The following is a 20,424-nucleotide window of genomic DNA, read 5'->3' on the forward strand; positions in this document are numbered from 1 at the left end:
TGGCTTGAGCCCCCCTCCTAGATGAGACTCTTGGTACTGTTTCCTTTTTGGCCTCCTTCTCTAGCCTCACTCACATCCACGCACGCTGCTCACAGTCACTGGAGCATCTCCCCAGTACCCAAGTCATACCAATTCATTCCGCTGCTTGACACCTCCCTTGCCACTGCCCACCCCCAAATTGTCCACAAAATGAAGTCCAGATGATTTTGCAGGCTGCCAGACTTGCTGTAGCCTGCCTGATCCCAGGCTCGCTCCCTCCTCAGTTGTGCTCTCACCTGGCAAACACTCAGTGCCTCTGCTACTGCCCCTGAGGCCCTCCCCAATCACCTGTGCTCACCCTGCTGTCATGTCTATGATGTATCTGTCTCCACCACTAGGCTGCGATGGGCCTTGACACTAGTGACCACATCTTACTCAGCTGTGCATATGTGCAGCACCTGCCACTTTGATGATGTCTGAAAGTATTCCTAAAAAAAAAACGAGTAAGTGGTGACTATAAGCCAAGCCAAGTAGAACTGTCTTAAGGATGTTTATTTCCCACCCCATTGATTCATAATTAAGGCCTGAGCATCCTTTTGATAAGGATTATTTTCTTCCTTCCCCTCTTTGGTCTCCATTCCCCCAGGGCCAGAGGTGCCCTTGGGAGCCCTCTGTCCCAGCAGGTCTTCTTATGGGCAGATGTCTGGAGTTTCTGGGACTTCCTTTATCCTCTTTCTCTTGAGTTTTGGTTTTTGAGGAAGTTTCCGTAAAGAATCTGAAAAAGGAAGTTAGAAGACAGTCCGGATGACATCACAAATAATAAAAGAATCTCAGTCTGTAACATATGGGGGCAGATTAACTTACTTCCAACCTACATCCCTTACTCTTTTCTTTGTGAGGTAGGGAGATGCCATCCTCACCCCCAATTTACAGATGAGGACTCCAACCTAGGCCCACAGTAAGGAAATGACCTGCCCAAAGCATTATGGCAAGTTAGGGGCATCGTCAGAACCAGACGCAAGCGTGCTTGATCTCTGGCATAGGACTGATTGCTCCTTACTCCCATCTCAGGTCTCATGACCCAGTTCCCAGTACTTTACTGCTGGACTATTTGCTAACACGACTGCCAAGTGTTAATTAAAAACTGACTTATAGCAAAACCACCTTCATAAAATTAATATAGGGCCATAGGGTAAAAGCTTTTGAAGAGACCTGAGCCCTGCAAAGCTGCAGCTATGGGTAGAAATTAGCAAATCTGTTGCCTCTAAATTTGCTCTCCTCCTCCTGGCATGACTGTTTACACAAACACTTCAATAGAGAACAATTATCTTCATGATCTGACCTCTGAGAAGGGGGACGTGGCTCCTGAGGTTGATAAACGTATCCCCCCTTCAACAATGAGCGAAAGGCTGCACAGATCTCCTTAAAGGCGTCCTGAAGTTGGATCACTGAAATCACAAGCAGCTCTAATCTCCAGGGACCCCACCTCCCACTTACCTTCCTCCTAAACTACCACCACAATGGCTAACTGCTGGGTCAGTAGCAATGGTTGCAGCACTTGTTTTATAAGATAGTATCTATTGTAAAACCTGAGAATGGTATTTGAGATGGGCCTGTAACCCCATTTGGACCCAGGACACTGCCAAGGAGCTGATTCTCTTGGTCCTATAAACGCCCTCTCCTAGAAACTGGCTTGGCATATGAAGGTAGTTGCAGTGCCCCCATTTCTTCAACCCAGCAATGCCCATTCCCTAGCCCCTGCTTGCCAAATCATTTTAAAAAACAAACAAAAAACCCTAGTCTAACTGAGCACAGTGGCTTATGCCTGTATGATTGTGACATTGCACTCCAGCCTGGGTGACAGAATGATATTCCTACTAAAAACAAAAACAAAAACAAAAAACCGAAAAAAAAAAAAAAAAAACCTAGCCTAAAATTTTGGAGAAGGTGGATTTGAGAAATATCTCTCATCCTCCCACTCAGTGATCTTGCATTTATTAAACTCTTTCTCTATGGCAATAACTGCAATTGGTGCACTGGTTTTTCTCTGCAGTGGGCATAAAAACCTGGTCAGACTGTAACAATAGTGACAAAGAAATACCATGAAGGTTATTTTTTATTTTAGAAACAGGGTCTTTCTCTGTAATCCAGGGTGGAGTACAGCAGTGAGATCATGACTCACCTGCAGCTTTGTACTTAATTTGTAATTAATCTTAGCCATTCCAGGTGGGTCCACCAGATATTATATGCTTTCTCATATAACAATAGGAAGAACACAGTCTTATCTCTAATGTATCCTAGTTTTAAAAATGTTTAATTTGAGTCCATGAAGATTTTCAATTTAAAGTCTGGTTTATAGATAGGGGAACAAGTTAAAAGCTGCCAAAAGGAAGCAACAAGAAAAAAATCAGGAAGCTGAATGTTCTGCAGAACAATAACCTGATCTTTTCCACATTAAAAAGGGGACTTTGGACCAGGCGCAGTGGCTCAAGCCTGTAATCCCAGCACTTTGAGAGGTCAAGGCGAGAGGATTGCTTGAATTCAGGGGTTCGAGACCAGCCTGGGCAACTTGGTGAGACCTCATCTCTACAATTAAAAAAAAAAAAAAAAGCCAGGTATGGTAGCATGTGCCTGTAGTTCCGGACACTTGGAAAGTTGAGGTGAAAGGATCGTCTGAGTCCAGAAGGTCAAGGCTGCAGTGACTGTGAGTGTGCCATTGCCCTCCAGCCTGGGCAACACAGTGAGACTCCAACTCAAAGATAAAAGGTGGGGGGACTTTGTTAAGTTAAAAGATTTAAGACACATAACCAAGTGAAATACATAGTTTGAGAAACCAGTGCAAAAGTTGTCTCTGTTGGGGAAATTTGAATATGGAATATTTAATCCGACTTCAGATGAAATGAAAATGAAAAGGTTGATACCGTTAACTAAAAAAAGGCAAGTTCAAATCAAGATAGTATATACAACATGGTCTCATTTGGGTTAAAATACATACTTTATGCCCATAAAAAAGATTTGGAAAGTGTTAGCAGTGGTGATGACAACGTGATGTTTATATTTTCTTATCTGCATTATGTAATGTTCTATATTTAAGTTAATACAGTAAGTCCCCTACATACAAACAAGTTTTGTTCCAATAATGTGTAAGTTCAATTTGTTCATAAGTCCAACGAAAATAGCCTGGGTACCCAAAACTAACACAATCGGCTATACAATACCAGCCACATCACTGCTGCTTTTATGCTTGCTTCCAGACATCCTGGACTTGAAATAAAGATATTGTGCTACTGTACTCTAAACAGTACTCTACAGTAAAGTACACAAAAGCACATCCACTTGTAGAAAATGTATGCACATGACAATGTATGCCAGACATGTGAACTAACTTACATGACTGGACATGTGAATGCATGTTTGCATCTTTGAAAGTTTGGAACTTCAAAGTTCGTATGTAGGGGACTTACTGTAGTAATTAATTGTAATGATTGTATGAAAACCAATCATTACAATTAATTACTACAGTAAGTCTCCTACTCAAGACACCATCCAAGGCTTTTTCTTGTTACACCCCTCCCAGCACATCTCCAACCTGCTCTTCCATTCACTGCTAAGCCCAGATCGTCTGCTCATAGTCTTCACCTCTGCACACAGCCTTCACCTCTACATACACCTTTCTTTGCACTTGTCTCTTCCCTTCTCCATCCATCTCCTTATACTTTTATTTAAAACCTGTCCCAAACTTACTAAAATCACCTGTATACTGTTAATATAGAGCCATAGAGTAACAGCTGTAGAAGAGACCCTGCAAAGCTGCAGCTATGGTTAGAAATGAACAAATCTAAGTTGGGTGTGGTGGCTCATGCCTGTAATCCAAGCACTTTGGGAGGTGGAGGCAAGAGGATTGCTGAGTCCTGGGGTTCGAGACCAGCCTGGGCATCTTGGCGAGACCTTGTCTCTACAATAAATCAAAAAATTAGCTGGATGTGGTGGTACACGCCTGTGGTTCCAGTTACTTGGAAGGCTGAGGCAGAAGGATCGTGTGAGCCCAGCAAGTCGAGACTGTGGTGGCCGTGAGCATGCCTCTGCACTCTAGTCTAGGTGACAGAGTGAGACTCCTACTCAAAAAGAAAAAGAAATTAACAAGTATGTTGCTTCTAAGTTTGCTCTCCTGCTGGCATGACTGTTTCACAAACAATTCAATAGAGAAAAATTATCTTCATGCCCTGATCCCTGAGGAGGGGGAAGTTTCCCATGAGGTTGATAAACATATTTTCCCTTAAACAACGGGCCTAAGATTGTACAGATAAATGATGAGTCTAAAGTTGCACAGATCTCCTTGATGGCAGCCCGAAGTTTCATCCCTTGAAGGGCACAAACGCCTTTACCTCCAGGGACCCCGCATCTGACATACCTTCTCCCTCAACTACCTCTGTAATTGCCCAGGAGTCAGTTGCCCATGGTCATGGTACTTGCTTTACAGATAGTATCTACTGTAAACCCAAGAATGATTTTTGAGATGTTTTTCAAACTTTGTACCCTAATGCAACTCCTGGGCCACAGACCAGTACTGGTTTGTGACCTGTTAGAAACCTGGCCACACAGCAGGAGGTGAGTGCAGGTAACTGAGCGAAGTTTCAGCTGCTCCCCATCCCTTGCATTACCAGCCTGAGCTCTGCATTCTGTCAGATCAGCAGGGACATTAGGTTCTCATAGGAGTGCAAACCCTATTTTGTGAACTGTGCATGCAAGGGGATCTAGGTTGGGTGCTCCTTATGAGAATCTAATCTGAGGTGGAGCTGAGATGGTGATACTAGTGCTGGGGAGTGACTGCAAATACAGATTAACATTAGCAGTGAGGTTTGACTGCACAGAAGTCATAATAAATCAATTGCTTGCAGACTCACATCAAAACCCTGTCAGTGAGTGGCAAGTGAGTTGACGGACTCCAATAGTATAGTTGCATCTGGTGGCAGGCTTTAAGTCAGAATCCGACACTTATTTTAGTCCCTGCGTGGCCTGCCCATTATTTTATTTACCGCTTCCGTCCATGCCTCTTTCCCGTGCTGTGCACTTGTCTCAGTCACAGTTTTGGTAAGCGCACAAGCTAACCCTAGCCAAAATGAGTAAAAAACAAATGTCATTGGAGAGCGTCTTTGAAAAGGGGAAAAAACCCAGTGATGAAACAACAGAAGATTCTAAGACTATCAGCAAAAAGAAAGCTGCACTTCAAAGAGAACACTAAAAGTCCTACTTAAATTACAGGTTCAGCCTGTAATTCCGCGCTTTCGGAGGCTGAGGTGAGTGAATTGCCTGAGCCCGTGGGTTCGAGACCGGCCTGGGCAACTTAGCGAGACCTCATCTCTACAATAAATCAAAATGAGCTGGGCATGGTAGCACGTGCCTGTAGTTCCAGCTACTTGGAAGCCTGAGGCGGAAGGATCACTGGAACCCAGCAGGTCGAGGCTGCTGTGGCTGGGAGTGTGTCACTGCACTACAGTCTGGGTGACAGAGTGAGACTCCAACTCAAAAAAAGGAAAAGAAAATGTGAACATGTAGAACAGAAGCAATTATTAAAGGCCACCACTTCATCAAATGTGTGTGCACTGAGAGTATCATTCTCAGTGGCTAACCACATTGCTAAAGCTAAGAAGCCCTTTACTATTGGTGAAGGAGTTGGTCCTGCCTGCTGCTAAGTACATCTGTCGTGAAATTTTAGGAGAGCTGCAGTTCAAAAGGTGGCATGTGTTCATCTTTCAGCTAGCACTGTAACTAGATGAATTGGTAAAATAGCAGAGGATCTTGAGGCACAATTGTTAGAGAGGATTAATTAGTCACTGTGGTATGCAATCCAGGTTGACGAGTCTACCAATGTTGACAAAAAGGCAACAATGCTTGTTTTTGTGCAATATATTTTTTAGGAGGATGTGCATGAGGGTATGTTATGTGTACTTTTGTTGCCAACCAACACCACAGCTGTAGAACTATTCAAGTATTTGAGTGATTACATATTAAGAAAACTGAATTGGTCATTTTGCGTCAGTATATGCATGGACGGAGTGGCTGCCATGACTGGACGGCTTTCTGGTTTTGACTGCTCGGGTCAAAAAGGTTGCTTCTGAATGTGAGTCTATGTTCTGTGTCAACCATGGAGAAATGCTAGCTAGCCAAAATACGTCACCTGAACTTAACCACATTTTGCACGATGTGATTAAAATGATCAACCACATTAAAACACATGCCCTTAACTCACGTCTGTTCACGGAGCTCTGTGAGGAGATGGATGCAGAACACACATGTCTTCTCTTATACACAGAAGTGAGATGGCTTTCTAAAGGTAGAATCTACCAGGTAGATCACTGGACAGAGTTTTTGAGTTACAAGAGCTGCTCCAGAGATTTCTTTTAGAATACTGTCACCACTGGCAGCACATTTCAGTGACACAGGATGGGTCGCAAAACTTGCTTACTTATGTGACATAGTCAACCTGCTCAGTGAACTCAATCTGTCACTTCCAGGGAGAACAACTGTGTTCAAGTCAGCAGATAAAGTGGCTACATTCAAAGTCAAGCTGAAATTGTGTGGGCGACAAATGAACACTGGGATTTTTTACATGTTTCAAACATTAGCAGAGATTTTGAAAGAGACTAAGCCAGGGTCTTCTTTCTCCCAGCTGGTGCATGATCACCTATCTCAGCTTTCAAAAGAGTTTGTGCATTATTTCCCAACCACAAAAGATCTCCAAACTGTGAAGGAATGGACCTGTGACCCATTTGTGACTAAGCCAGGTGAATCAATTTTGTTCATGCTAGAAGAGGATCAACTAACTGCTTGAGATCACAAATGATGGTGGCCTTATAAGTATGTTTGAGGCGACTTCAAATGTCCATATGTTCTGGATTAAAGTCAAGGCAGAAAATCCTGAAATTGCCACAAAAGCACTGAAAAACCTGTTTTCATTTCCAACTGCTTCCATTTTCTTTGTGAAGCGGGTTTTCTTTAGTGATAGCACCAAAACAAGATTACAGAGTAGACTGAACAAAAGCAACACACTTTGGGTGTCACTGTCTTTCATCACCCCCAGATGGGACCATCTAGTTGAAGGGAAAACAAGCTCAGGGCTCCCACTGATTCTGCATGATGTGAGTTGTATAATTATTTCATTATATATTACAATGTAATAATAATGGAAATAAAGTGCACACTATATGTAATGCCCTCGAATCATTCTGAAACCATTTCTCCCCTGCCCCTGGTCCATGGAAAAATTATCGTCCATGAAACCAACCTTGATGCCAAAAAGTCTGGAGACTGCTGCTTAATGGACCTGAGGCCCCACCAGGACCCAGAACACCAGTACTGTGATTCCCCCTCCCAGAAACTGGCTCTGTGTACAAAGACAATTTTGATACCCCCCCATGGCATTATCTCCAACCAACCAGCAGTGCCCATTCTCTAGTCTCTCCACCCATAAAATTATTCCTTTAAAAGTTCTAGCCTTAAATTATTGGGGAGACGAATTTGAGAAATATCTCCCACCCTCCTCACTCAGCTGCTTTGAGATATTAAACTCTTCCTCTGTTGTAACAGCTGCCTCAATCTTGGTTTTTCTGGACAGTGGGCATAAGAACCCAGTCAGGCTGTAACATTACCTCTTCTAGATAGTCTGTCCTGATTTATAAAGCCTTTGCCCTGTGCCCTCAGACAACCCATTTGTAATACAGGGATAATAATACTCATGCTATCAGGATGCTTCAGAGGTTGAGTGAAATTAAAAGATGTAAAACAGGCCAGGCACAGTGGCTCATGCCTATAATCCCAGCACTTTGGGAGACTTAGGCGGGTGGATTGCTTAAGCCCAGGAGTTCAAGACCAGCATGGACAACACAGACCCTTTCCCTTCAAAAAAAAAAAAAATTATCCAGGCATAGTAGTATGTGCCTGAAGTCCTAGCTATTTGGGAGACTGAGGAGGAAGGACCATCTGAGCCCAGGAGGTGGAGACTACAGTGAACTGTGATCATGCCCCTGAACTGCAACCTGGGTGACAGAGCAAGATCCCAACTTAAAAAAAAAAAAGATACAAAGCACTTGGTACAGAGAGAAGCTGGCCTAGATGCCCAGAGCTCACTTTCCACATCTGATGCATGGACTGCTTGTCCTAGAGCATCTTTAGTATGGACTGATCTTCATGCATTCAAGTCTCACTGTATATTTTACATCCTCCATTTAAACTGTAGGCACTGAGCCAAAGGCTCTCACAGAGCCCAGCCAGGGTTCTGGGCCTCATGCCTAACCCATGTCTACTGCCACTGACCTGTTTTCTTCCTGCTCTCACCCTGGGTCCAGGAGGGACTGGTGGAGCTGCCCCTGAGGTCGCCTGAGACCTGCTACCCTACATTAGCCCCAGCCTGCCAGGCCTTCAGAGGAACACTTGGGTCCATCTTAGGACCACATGCTGAGGTCCTCGGGTCATCCTGTTTGCCCTCACTTTCCCCAGCAGTAGCTGAGTAAGGACATCTAACTGTGGCCCCAGAAGGCAGGTCCAGAAGAATGAGAAGTGGATGGTTGCAACATTTCTCTGCATCTCAGTGTACAGGAGAAACCCTCATGGGCTACAACCTTGTCTGGGTCACTCTCTCTAAAGGGACTCTATCCCCTATCCCACAGCTTCTGCACAGAGTGCCAGGTGCTGAGTTCAGGCACTGAGTTTGAGCACTGAGTTCACTGCAGGGACCAAAGCTGCTGGGAAGGCCATTCCCAGGCCATCCAGCTGGACTTCCCACTCACTGTAGGAATAAATCCCTTCCTTTTCCCTGTACTCTACCTCACCCTGAGAGTGGGTATCCTGCTGCTGCTGCTTGGACACTTCCTGAGGGTTCACACTCTTGGCCACTTAGAAACCGCCTCTACTTTGCTGCTAGACACATGGGAAAGTGCCTTTGTTTAAATGTTAACTGAAAAATGCAAGATTCAAAAATACATTAATTAGGGTCGGGCCCAGTGGCTCATGATTGTAATGCCACCACTTGGGAGGCTGAGGCAGGAGGATTGTTTGAGCCCAGGAGTTTGAGACCAGCCTGGGTAACGTTTCCACAAAAAAATCAAAAATTAGCTGGGCATGGTGGTATGTGCTTGTAGTCTCAGTTACTCAGAAGACTGAAGTAGAAGGATCACCTGAACCCAGGAGGTTGAGGCTGCAGTGAGCTGTGATTGTGCCGCAGCTGTGATTAGGAGCTGTGATTATATTCCAGCCTGGATATAGAGTGAGACCCCAACTAAAAAGAAAGAAAGAAAAAACTATGTTCTGTAAGACCTCTGCTGGGGAGAAATTATACATACAAGGAAGGAAACACTCCAAAAAGTTAATAGTGGTGGTGGTCTCTGGGTAGTGGTGATTTTTCTCTCTTCTTTATAAAACTTAACTGTACATCTTAAACTTTCTATATGAGCATGCCTGGGGTGGGAGACTAAAAAGAGAAAAGAACATGAAAAAGGAGAAGGAAAAGACAGAAAGAAAAATGCAGCATGGAGAGACGATGGCGAGGAGGGAGGAGGAAATTGTTAGACCCAAGGTAGAGCCTTCTGGCTGCTTGAGTCTGCCCCAGGGAAAAACCCAGACACCACTTGCAAACCCCTTCATCCATACACTGCCTCCATGTCCAGGGGGCCTTACCTCTCCTGGCATGGCCCAGGGATTGGGGCTCCCCCAGGAGGGTGGCCTCTTGGCCTCGGGCTTGCATCTTGGACAGTCGCTCCTTCATGCCGCTGATGCCATGCAGCCCCCAGGCTTTGCAGAGCTTGGGCAGACTGTCTTCTTGGTCCAGCAGTGAGGATCTCTGCGGTGCATCCGAGGGGCAGAATGCCACCTGCAGCAAAGTCACAGTGTGAAGAAGCGTGTTGAGAAGAGAGGGACTTGAATACGGGCGTCCCAGCCCAGCACTTGTTAAGACACTGCTGAGATCTGGCTGCACCTCATTCTTGCCTAGCCAAAAGGATGGGGTGAGAATCACAGATGTGGGAGAGAAAGGACCTTGGGGACATCAAAGCCAAAATGCCAACTGTCTCTCTTGTGTTGTCCCTAGTTTTGAGATCATGTCCTCCATTTCTTTTTGGAGTTGTAGTGTTTGTAATGAAACAATGATTCTTGTTTTTTTGTTTTTTGTGGTTTTTTGAGTTGGAATCTCACTCCATTGCCCAGGTTGGAGTGTCGTGGCATGCTCACAGTCACCCCAGCGTCGACCTGCTAGACTCCGGTGATCCTTCTGCCTCAGCCTTCCAAGTAGCCGGAACTACAGGTGCGTGCTACCATACTCAGCTAATTTTTGGTATATTTTGTTTTTTTGTAGAGACAGGGTCTCGCCAAGTTGCCTGGGCTGGTCTCAAACCAGTGGGCTCAGGCAATCCACTCGCCTTGGCCTTCCAAAGTGCTGGGATTACAGGCTGAGCCACCGAGCCCGGTCTTGTTTTGTTTTTTTGAGGTGGAGTCTCACTGCATCGCCCAGACTGGAGTGTGGCCATGTGATCATGGCTCATGGCAGCCTTGACATCCTGGGCTCAAGTGACCCTCCCACCTTAGCCTCCTGAGTAGCTGGGACTACAGGTGCATGCCACCACACCCAGCTAATATTTTTATTTTTTGTAGAGATGAGGTGTCACTATGTTGCCCAGGCTGGTCTCGAACTCCTAAGTTCAAGTAATCCTCTTGCCTCTCAAAGTGCTGAGATTACAAGCATGAGCCACTGAGCCCAGCTTGATACTTGTTATAAAGTCCTAATTTAGGGATGGGCGAGGTGGCTCATGCCGGTAATCCCAGCACTTTGGGAGACTGAGGCAGGAGCATTGCTTGAGCCCCGGAGTTTGAGAGCAACCCAGGCAACCCAGGCAACCCAGTGAGATCTCATCTCTTCAAAAAACTCAAAACATTAGCCGGGCGTGGTGGCATTTGCCTGTAGTCCCAGCTACTCAGGAAACTGAGACAGGACCTCCCAAGCCCAGGAGGTCGATGCTGTGGTGAGTTGTGATCATGCTACTGCCATCTAGCCTGAAAGACAGAGTGAGACTCCAACTCTAAATAAAAAAATAAAGTTCAGCCGGGCTCGGTGGCTCAGCCTGTAATCCCGCGCCTTTGGGAGGCTGAGGTGAGTGGATTGCCTGAGCCCGTGGGTTCGAGACCCGCCTGGGCAGCGAGACCTCATCTCTACAATAAATCAAAAAATCAGCTGGGTATGGTAGCGTATGCCTGTAATTCCGGCTACTTGGAAAGCTGAGGTGGAAGGATCGCCGGAGCCCAGCAGGTCGAGGCTGCGGTGGCCGGAAGCGGCCACTGCACTCCAGTCTGGGCGACCGAGTGAAACTCCAACTCAAAAAAAAATAAAAAATAAAAAAAATAAAGTTCTACTTTACCAAAATTTAAATTAAGAGCTTTTGTAAGTTTTTTTTATTTTTTTGAGTTGGAGTTTCACTCTGTCACCCGGGTTGGAGTGCAATGACACGCTCCCGGCCACCGTAGCCTCAACCTGCTGGGCTCAGGTGATCCTTCTCCCTCAGCCTTCCAAGTAGCCAGAACTACAGGCATGCACTACCATACCCAGCTAATTTTTATATTTATTGTGGAGACAAGGTCTCACCATGTTGCCCAGGTTGGTATCAAACCTGCAGGCTCAGGCCATCCTATTGCCTCGGTCTTCCAAAGTGCTGGTGTTATAGGTTTAAGCCACTGCACCTGACCCCTTTGTAAGTTTTGAATCGCCCCCTTTTTTTTGAATTGGGGGTCTCACTCTGTTGCCCAGGTTGGAGTGCAGTGGCAGGAACATGGCTCATCCATAGTCTTGACACACCGGGCTCAGGCGACCCTTTTGCCTCAGCCTCCTAAATAACTGGGACTACAGATGCACACCACCACACCTGGCTAATTTTTAAAATTTTTTCATAGAGACAAGGGAGGTATTGCTCTGTTGCCCAGGCTGGTCTTGAACTTCTAGGCTCAAGGGATCCTCTCATTTCAGTCTCTCAAAAGTGCTGGGATTAAGGCGTGTGCCATCGTGCCGGGCCTGGATCTGTTTGTTATTTATTTAGATATTTGTAGAGATGAGGTCTTGTTATATTGCTCATGCTGGTCTTGAATTCCTGGGCTCAAGCAATACTCCCATCCCAGCCTCCCAAAGTGCTGGGATTACAGGCATGAGCCACCATGCCCGGCCTAAAAAATTTTTTTAAAAAAGGGCCAGGCGCAGTGGCTCGTGCCTGTAATCCCAGACCTTTGGGAGACCAAAATGAGAGGATTGCCTGCGTCCAGGGGTTCAAGACCAGCATGGGCGACTTGGTGAGACTTTGTCTCTACAATAAACCAAAAAATTAATCAGATGTGGCAGCACACGCCTGTAGTTCTGCCTTGGAAGGCTGAGGTGGAAGGATTGCCTGAGCCCAGCAGGTTGAGGCTGCGGTGGTTGTGAGTGTGCCACTGCACTCCAGCCTGGGTGACAGAATGAGATTCCAACTCAAAAAAAAAAAAGGAAATCTGAGGAAATGGCTTGAAATTTTTCAGGCCACTTAAGTTTAGAAATTTAGAAATCACTACAGTGGCAGCCCCTTATATTCAGAGAAGAAATCACCGAAATAATTCAATCATCTCATGTTCACAGATGGTAACAAAGGCAGAGTGGATGAAGACTTGGTTAAAACTTTATTTGGTTAAAGTGGTGGTGGTGTGGGGGCATGGTTAGATCAGGGCTTTTTTTTTTTTTTTTTGAGTGAGGGTCTCACTCTGTCGCCCAGGCTGAAGTTCAGTGGCACTAATCATGGCTCACGACAGCCTCGACCTCTTGGGCTCAGGCAATCCTTTCACCTCAGCACCCCTAGTAGGTGGGACTAGAGGTGTGCACCATCATGCCTGGCTAATTTGTTTGTTTGTTTGCTTGCTTGCTTTTGTTGTTGTTGTTTTTTGTAGAGACAAAGTCTTGCTATGTTGCCCAGGCTGGTCTTGAACTCCTGGACTCAAGCAAACTGCCACCTCAGCCTCCCAAGGTTCTGAGATTACAGGCACAAGCCACCATGCCTGGCTAGAGCAAGGTTTTCATCTGAGGGAGATGGAAGTTGAATCCTAGTTCTTCCTTCCCACTTGCTATGTGGCTTGGGACCAGTTACCTCCCTGAATTTGGGGTCTTCATCTGCAAACCACAAACAATATTCCTAATTGCCACTTAGGGTTACTTTTGAAGATGACATGAGGGATTATAAAGTGCCTGACATACAGAAGGCCTTTACAACTGTTAGCTTTGATTATTATTTTGGACCAGTGGTTCTCAAAGTGTGGCTTTCAAACCAGTGAGGGTCCCTGAAGCATTTTTACCTCACTTCACGGACCCCCTGAAAAGTGGAGTCCATTTAAAGTGCAAGACAGGGACCAATGGATTCTAATGAAATCTAGAAAGAAGAGTTCATTTATATGAATCTGAAAAGGGTACAAACTGTAGGATTCCAACTATATGACATTCTGGAAAGGCAAAGTTATGGAGGCAGGGAACCTAAAAGCCATGTGCCAGGAGTTTGCAGGAGGAAGGGAAGGATGAATCAGTAGAGGAAGGGTTATTTGTTGTTTTTTTTGAGTTGAGGTCTCACTCTGTTACCCAGGCTGTAGTGCAGTGGCGTGATCACGGCTCACTGCAGCCTCAAACTCCTGAACTCAAGCAATCCTTCCGTCTCAGCCTCCTGAGTAGCTGGGACCACAAGTGTGCGCTACTGCACTTGGCTAATTTTTAAAATTTTATGTAGAGACAAGATCTCACCAAGTTGCCCAGGCTGGTCTCAAAACCCTGAGCTGAAGCAATCTTTTTGCCTTGGTCTCCCAAAGTACTGGGATTACAGGCTTGAGCCACCATGCCCGGCCTGCAAGGGGGTTTTTAGAGCAGTATATCTCTTCTGTATGATACTACAATGGTGGATACATACTATCATACATTTGTCAAAACTCATAGACTACAACACAAAGAGTGAACCCTGTTGGGCTCGGTGGCTCAGCCTGTAATCCCAGCACTTTGGGAGGCTGAGGTGATCGGATTGCCTGAGCTTGTAGGTTCGAGACTCACCTGGGCAACTTGGCGAGCCCTCATCTCTACAATAAGTCAAAATTAGTCGGGCGTGGTAGCGCACGCCTATAATTCCAGCTACTTGGAAGGTTGAGACGGAAGGATCGCCGGGGCCCAGCAGGTCGAGGCTGCGGTGGCCGGGAGCGTGCCACTGCACTCCAGTCTGGGCGACAGAGTAAGACTCCAACTCAAAAAAAAAAAAAAAGAGTGAACCCTAACATAAACTTTGGACTTTAGCTAATAATAATGGATCAATACTGACTCATCAATTAGGACAAATGTACCCCTCTAATATAGGATGCTAATAACTGTGGAAACAGGAGGGGGCAGAGTATAAGGAAATTCTCTGTACTTTCCACTTGGTTTTTCTGTAAACCTGAAACCTCTAAAAATAAAAGTCTGTTAATTTTTAAAAGTTCATTGATATGGTTCAGGTTCCACGTTCCAATGAAGAAGCTGACTTGTTGAGTTTTGATGTGTTATTAAAGAAAAACATCCATAATTATCTGGAGAGGCTCATTTTATGCTCCTGTCATCTCCAACTACATATCATGTACTTTGACCAAGTCAACATATCGTAAAGGTTGACTGTGGAAACAGATATGTGATTGTGGAAACAGATATATCGTAAGGGTTGACTGTGGAAACAGTTGTCTTCTGCTAAGCCAGGCACTAAGGAGATTTGCAAAAATGTAAAACACTGCCACTCTTCTCACCTTTTTAATTTGAAAATATAGCCATTTGTCATAAAACTTCTTTATGTTTGCATGTAATGGACTCCCTGTTTTTATTTTTAAACAAATTAGGAAACATGTATTTAAAATATTTTCTTTAGTTTTAATTTCTTAAAAAAAAATTATTTAGAGAAAGGGTTTCATTACATTGCCCAGACTGGCCTTCAACTCCTGAGCTCAAGTGATCCTTCCACCTCAGCCTCCAGAGCAGATGGCATCACAGGCACATGCCACCATGCTTGTCTATACCTTCAATTTCTAGTAGGATAAATATTAATAGATATAACCCACATAAACAAAGGATTGTTGGGGTTCTCAATGATTTTTAAAAGGATAAACATGTCCTGATGTCATAACGGTTGAGAACCACTGTTTCAGGACAAAGCCAGGTCAGGTTCTGTCCATAGTCCTGGGATACTTCCCCAAACTAGCTGTGCCTTTTGGCCTGACCGCCACCATTCTCAGTCATGGCTCCTTGGGGTTGTTCCTGCCCCTGCTAATATCAGGGCGTGGGTCTGGAGACTTGGCACTTTGCCTATGTCCTCCTCAGCCCACTCTGCCCAGTACAGGGGTAAAAGTAGGGACAGGAGAGTCTTAGACAGTGAGCCCTGGGAAGGACCAGAGTGGCACTGGTTGCATCAGAGGACGACTTAGTCCCAGGCCACCCCCTACAACTAAGAATACACCAACCAACCCTCAGCTGGGCCAGAGGAGCCTCCCTACGCCTCACCAGGAACTTGGCAGGCTGGTTGTTCTTGGCGTACTTGTAGAGCCGGCGAAGCTGCTTCGCTTCCAGTTCCGAGAAGAGGGAAGCAAATCGCCAGAGCCTCCTGTGGGAGAAGAGATCAGAGGCTGAGGGAGACAGAGCACAGCCCTTTCTCCCTCTGGCATTTGTCTTGGCCCAGGACCCATCTGGGGGAGATGCTGCTCCCCTGGTTTCCAGTTGGGGGGATGGCAAGGTGGAATTTGCCAGAACCTGAAGATCCTGTCCTGGTGAGGCACACCTGCACACGGTAGTTGTTCAATCTGAGCCAGGTGTGATCGATTGGGGCTGCCCTAAGTGACTAGGGGGACCCTGTTCTCACCACTGCCTCTGTCTCCTCCAGGATCCTGACTCCTCCACATAAAGATGAAGGACTTGGGGGTCTTGACTAAGATGTGACCTTGACCAGAGAGGGGCTGGCCCAGGATGTGGGGAGAAGGGCAAGGAGGCTGCCATACTTCCTCCAGTGTTTGATTTCCCAGGCTTGGCAATGATGCTGCAGAAAGGTGTTGATGTGGTCCCCTAGGACCACAAGGCTCTGCTTCATGTACATTAGCTGCTTCTTCTGGGGAAGGTCCTTGGGCAGGTGCAACTTTCTCAGGAACTTCTTCAGCGGTCTTAGATATTCTTTACACTGAGGAGGCAAGAGGTGAGGTGAGGAGCCATGGGAGAAAAGAAGAGGCAGACGGGCAGCCCCCAGCATCCAGCAGATTGGCCTGGCTGCAGTCTCTATGGGCCCAGGAGGTGTTGTGTGTTCAGTGAGGTGGCTCCAGTGGTCCCTTCATCCTACTTCCTTCCCAAGAATGCATCAAGTGGGTCTGAGGCCCATCAATTCCTGACCCAGGCCTCCTGACCCCTGGAGAGCAAAGAGCAGGGTTCCAGGCTAACTCCTTACTCACGATTTTGAAGATGTCCCGCCTCAGGCCCTTGGCATGGCACACAAGTGAGTCTCTGGCAGGGATGATGCTAGAACTCCTCTCTAAGCAGGGCGCATTTGCCACCTGGGAGGAAGCAGGGGGCCATCAGCTCGGGGATAGGGCCATTGCTCCTGAGGGCAGTGCTGAGCAAGCACTGGCCCAAATGGCAGCCAAAGCCCTTCTCTGTTGTCCCCATGACCTCTTTCTTGAACTGGAGCTGATATGAGTGAGTCCTGGGCAGAGAAAATTCCCTCTAAAAATCTGTGTTTAAAACCTAGAATGTCCTATCTATTTCTTTTATCATAGTCACAACGTATTATACTGGGTAACTTTGCAAAGCACTTGGTAAACATTAACTTATTTTATTCTGCCTCAGATTCAGAGAGGTTAGATATCATTATCCCTGGTTATAGATGAGAACACTGAGGCGTCATGATGTGAGTAGCTCCTTGGGATAATGAGCAAGGGGTTCTTGGATTCACCCATTCAGCAAATGTTGACTGACTGCCTGAGTCCCAGGCCCATCTCTTGACATCCTGTTAGTATCACACCACGCATCTCATGGGCACTCAGAACAAAATGGATGATAGTTATGACGAGAAAGAACTTTGAAGCCAAAGTGGAGCAAAGGAAGCTGAAAATTAGTGGAGACAGAGTGCCCTCAATAATACTAATACTAGAAGTCAGAACACAGATTAGATTGACATGACTGGATTTGATACCTTTCAAATGCTTCTCAGAAAAGTATGAATTCCTGTCAGATGTGGTGGTTCACACCTGTAATCCCAGCACTTTGGGAGGTGGAGGCAAGAGGACTGCCTGAATCCGGGGGTTCGACCAGCCTGGGCAACTTGGCAAGTCCTCGTCTCTACAATAAATAAAAAAATTAGCCAGGTGTGGTAGCATGTGCCTGCAGTTTCAGCTACTTGGAAAGGCTAATGTGGAAGGATCGCCTGAACCCAGCAGGTCAAGGCTGTGGTGGCCATGAGTGTGCCACTACACTCCAGTCTGGGCAACAGAGTGAGACTCTAACTCAAAAAAAGAAAGAAAGAAAGAAAGTATGAATTTCTGTCTGTGAACAAGAGGAACAAGGAAGATCCAAGCCCAGACCACACTGAAGGGAAAGACCAGGGGACAGGGAGGGGAGTAGATGGACAGGATGGGACACAGACACCTCTAGGCTCTATAAACACAGCATACACACACACACACACGCATACACACCACACAATCACATATACACACATGTGCACCCGCCCTTGAGTCTTCACGACCAACTGTGAGACATGACCCCTTCCCATCATCTGCCCGGAACACCTGTCTTTCATAAACATCTGGATGAATGAAGGTTCTCTTGCTCTTTAGGCCTCTTGCTAACCCATCATTCCTTCATCTCGTCTTTCTCGAACTTCATGTTCTCTGTTTCCCAGAACCAGACCCTCAGGGCCCTCCTTCCCTCCTTTTCTTACATCCCCAGGTCCCCATCACCTTCTCTAGTGACTTATCCCCTTCACCCCCTTGCCCATCTGAGGCCTCCATCTCAGCAGGCTCCAGGGTGACACTTCTCACGTCCCCTCTGGCTTCTGACCACCTGCTTCTGGGACCTGAGTGTCTCAGGGAGTGGGCAGGTTGACTCCAGAACTCGGAGCAAAACCATGGCAACTGCCAACACAGGGCCCGGCACCCCTCCCCCTCCCTGCGTTCATTCCTAGGGGTGGCCATCAGCCCTCCCCTCCAACTGGGACTTGGTCTAAGGAATGGAGCAAGGTGTGCCAGGCAGAGCCAGGATTCTGGCAGAGCCCACAACTGCCCGGGAGGGACTGGCACTCTTTCCCAAGAGTTTGGTCAGATGCTGTTGACTTTGAACCCGGGTAAGGCTTTTGCAGTCGTTTTCCCGTGTGTACACCGCTCCTGCCGTCTCAGTTATACCCAGGGGCTCCCTGAGAGAGAGGAGCGGGGTCTGTGACATTCTTTTCCGTATTTGGGACACAGGACTAGAGGATGCGCCGGAAGAGAGAATGGAATACAGCAATCTCGACCGAGGCTCATCTTTCTGATCCGTGCCCCTGTTGCCTCCAGGAAGTTAAAGCAAGCGTGTTGGGTGTTCTTTGGGGGGGGGGTACTGTTTTACACGGGGTGTACAAACATACCAGCCACAGTGTATTATCCCATTAACCCCACAACAACCTCCGCTGGAGCAGGGGCCACTGGTGACCCCATTTCACAGAAGAGCAGCCGAGACGCACCGAGGTCCTGTGACTGGCGTCGGGTCTGCAGCCACGGCGCGGGGCGCAGGGGCCCAGCGGGGGCACGACCGCGCTGGCTCTTCCCAGCGGCCGGCGGTCGGGGGCCCCCGAGGAAGGCGGAAGTGCGGTCGGCGGGGTTTCGGGGTCCCGTTAGCCCGCCTGGCGGGAGGCGCCCGTGGAGTTTCGTGCGGGCTGTGGCCGCCGCGCCCCCTGGCGTCCCTCCGCAGCGCACGGCGGGCACCGGCGATGAGAAGGACGTCGCAGCCACAGTTGGCTCGCCTAAGCCACCTCTTCCTCCCTGGAACTCTGAATCCCCTCTCCTGGACCTTCCTCTGTGTCCTCTGGGCCCGGGGGCCCGTGTTCCCCACCCAGTTTGATTCTGTCCTCCCCTTGCCTGCGCGGGTCCCGGGTCTGACCGCCGGCGGCCAACAGGGCCAGGGATGGGACCGGCCGGGCGGTGGTCCCAGGCCCCCCTTTCGCCATCTAGCGGCGGTACAGGCACATTACAGGGACGTCGTGGCTCCAGGCTGCTTTGGGTGGGTGGATGGGCGGTCCCGGGATTTGGAAGAGTTCCCTTCGTGTCCCGAAATGCTTTTCAACCTGTTCTCTGTGCCATCACGTTTAACAAATGTCTTTGATTTGTTTGAGGAGGAATAAACGTTCCCACTTCTCTGCCTCCAAACCGGAAAGTCTGTTTTCTGAGTGTTAATTCAGGATCACTTTACAGTATCAAAAGGGATAATTATGTTGGCCAGAGCAAGGGGAAAGGAGTCTTCATACATACTTCTTTGGGGAGTGGTCATTGGTAAACAATGTATTTCAAAAGTTTACATGTGTATTTTCTTTGATCCACCAATTCTACTAGGAATTAGTCCCGAGGAGAGAAGATGATGAGAACTGTTACAATAATGACTATTTGAGACCAGCCTGGGCAACACAGGGAGATCTCATCTCTACAAAAAAAAATTTTTTTAAGTTAGCCCAGCGTGGTGGCATGCTCCTGTATTCCCAACTGCTCCGGAGGCTGCGACAGAAGAATCTCCTGAGCCCAGAAGGTGGAGGCTGCCGTGAACCATGATCCTGCCGTTGCACTGCAGCCTGGGTGACGAAGACTCCGACTCAAAAAAAAAAAAATAGTGACAACTTGGAAACAACTGAAGCATCATCAGTAGGATAAATAAGTTGTGTCGTATTCATAAAAGCATTAAAATTGCTATTAGGCCGGGCGTGGTGGCTCATGCCTGTAATCCCAGCACTTTGGGAAGCTGAAGAGGGAGGATTGCTTAAACCCAGAAGTTTGAGACCAGCCTAGGGAACACAGTGAGACTTCATCTCTACAAAAAAAATTTAATTAAAAAATGCTACTATGTTTATTTATTGACATGGAAAACAGGAAGTAAAACAGCATGTATGGTATGATCCCATTTTTGTAAGTATGTATTAATATATGCATAGAAAAAATCTTGAAGGTTACACTTCAAAATATTAAAGATGACTTTTCATTTTTTTGTATATTGTCTACATTTTTAAAAAGTAATAAATAGACTTACTTTTATAGTCAGAAAAGAATCTTTTTTTAAGAAAATCTACTCATAAGGACTAAATCATGTCATTAAAAACATTATGCCGGGTTCAGTGGCTCAGCCTGTAATCCTGCGCCTTTGGGAGGCTGAGGTGAGTGGATTGCCTGAGCCCGCGGGTT

At 46.8% G+C, this 20,424-nt stretch overlaps 1 protein-coding gene across 1 annotated transcript; it reads right to left on the reverse strand.

Moving 5' to 3' along the window:
• Positions 1–645: 645 nt before the first annotated feature.
• CUNH17orf64 (chromosome unknown C17orf64 homolog) lies at positions 646–18,076 on the reverse strand. The gene is made up of 6 exons (XM_008048888.1): positions 17,965–18,076; positions 16,459–16,560; positions 16,018–16,193; positions 15,527–15,626; positions 9,652–9,844; positions 646–754 (listed from the first exon to the last, which is right to left on the reverse strand). Exons 1-6 carry the CDS (start codon positions 18,013–18,015, stop codon positions 669–671), a joined length of 708 nt encoding a protein of 235 aa, XP_008047079.1. The 5' UTR covers positions 18,016–18,076; the 3' UTR covers positions 646–668.
• Positions 18,077–20,424: the final 2,348 nt, after the last annotated feature.

The sequence above is a fragment of the Carlito syrichta genome, unplaced genomic scaffold (genome assembly GCF_000164805.1).
Source record: "Carlito syrichta isolate Samal-C Ts95f unplaced genomic scaffold, Tarsius_syrichta-2.0.1 Scaffold128086, whole genome shotgun sequence".
NCBI classification, from domain to species: Eukaryota; Metazoa; Chordata; class Mammalia; order Primates; family Tarsiidae; genus Carlito; species Carlito syrichta.

Coding starts and splice junctions, on each gene's coding strand:
- CUNH17orf64 (XM_008048888.1), bottom strand. CDS start 18,015: ATGGAGGCCTCAGATGGGCAAGGGGGTGAAGGGGATAAGTCACTAGAG. Junction 16,561..17,964: donor GGGATAAGTCACTAGAGAAG/GTGATGGGGACC, acceptor GCTTCCTCCCAG/GTGGCAAATGCGCCCTGCTT. Junction 9,845..15,526: donor ACCAGCCTGCCAAGTTCCTG/GTGAGGCGTAGG, acceptor ACTTTGCTGCAG/GTGGCATTCTGCCCCTCGGA.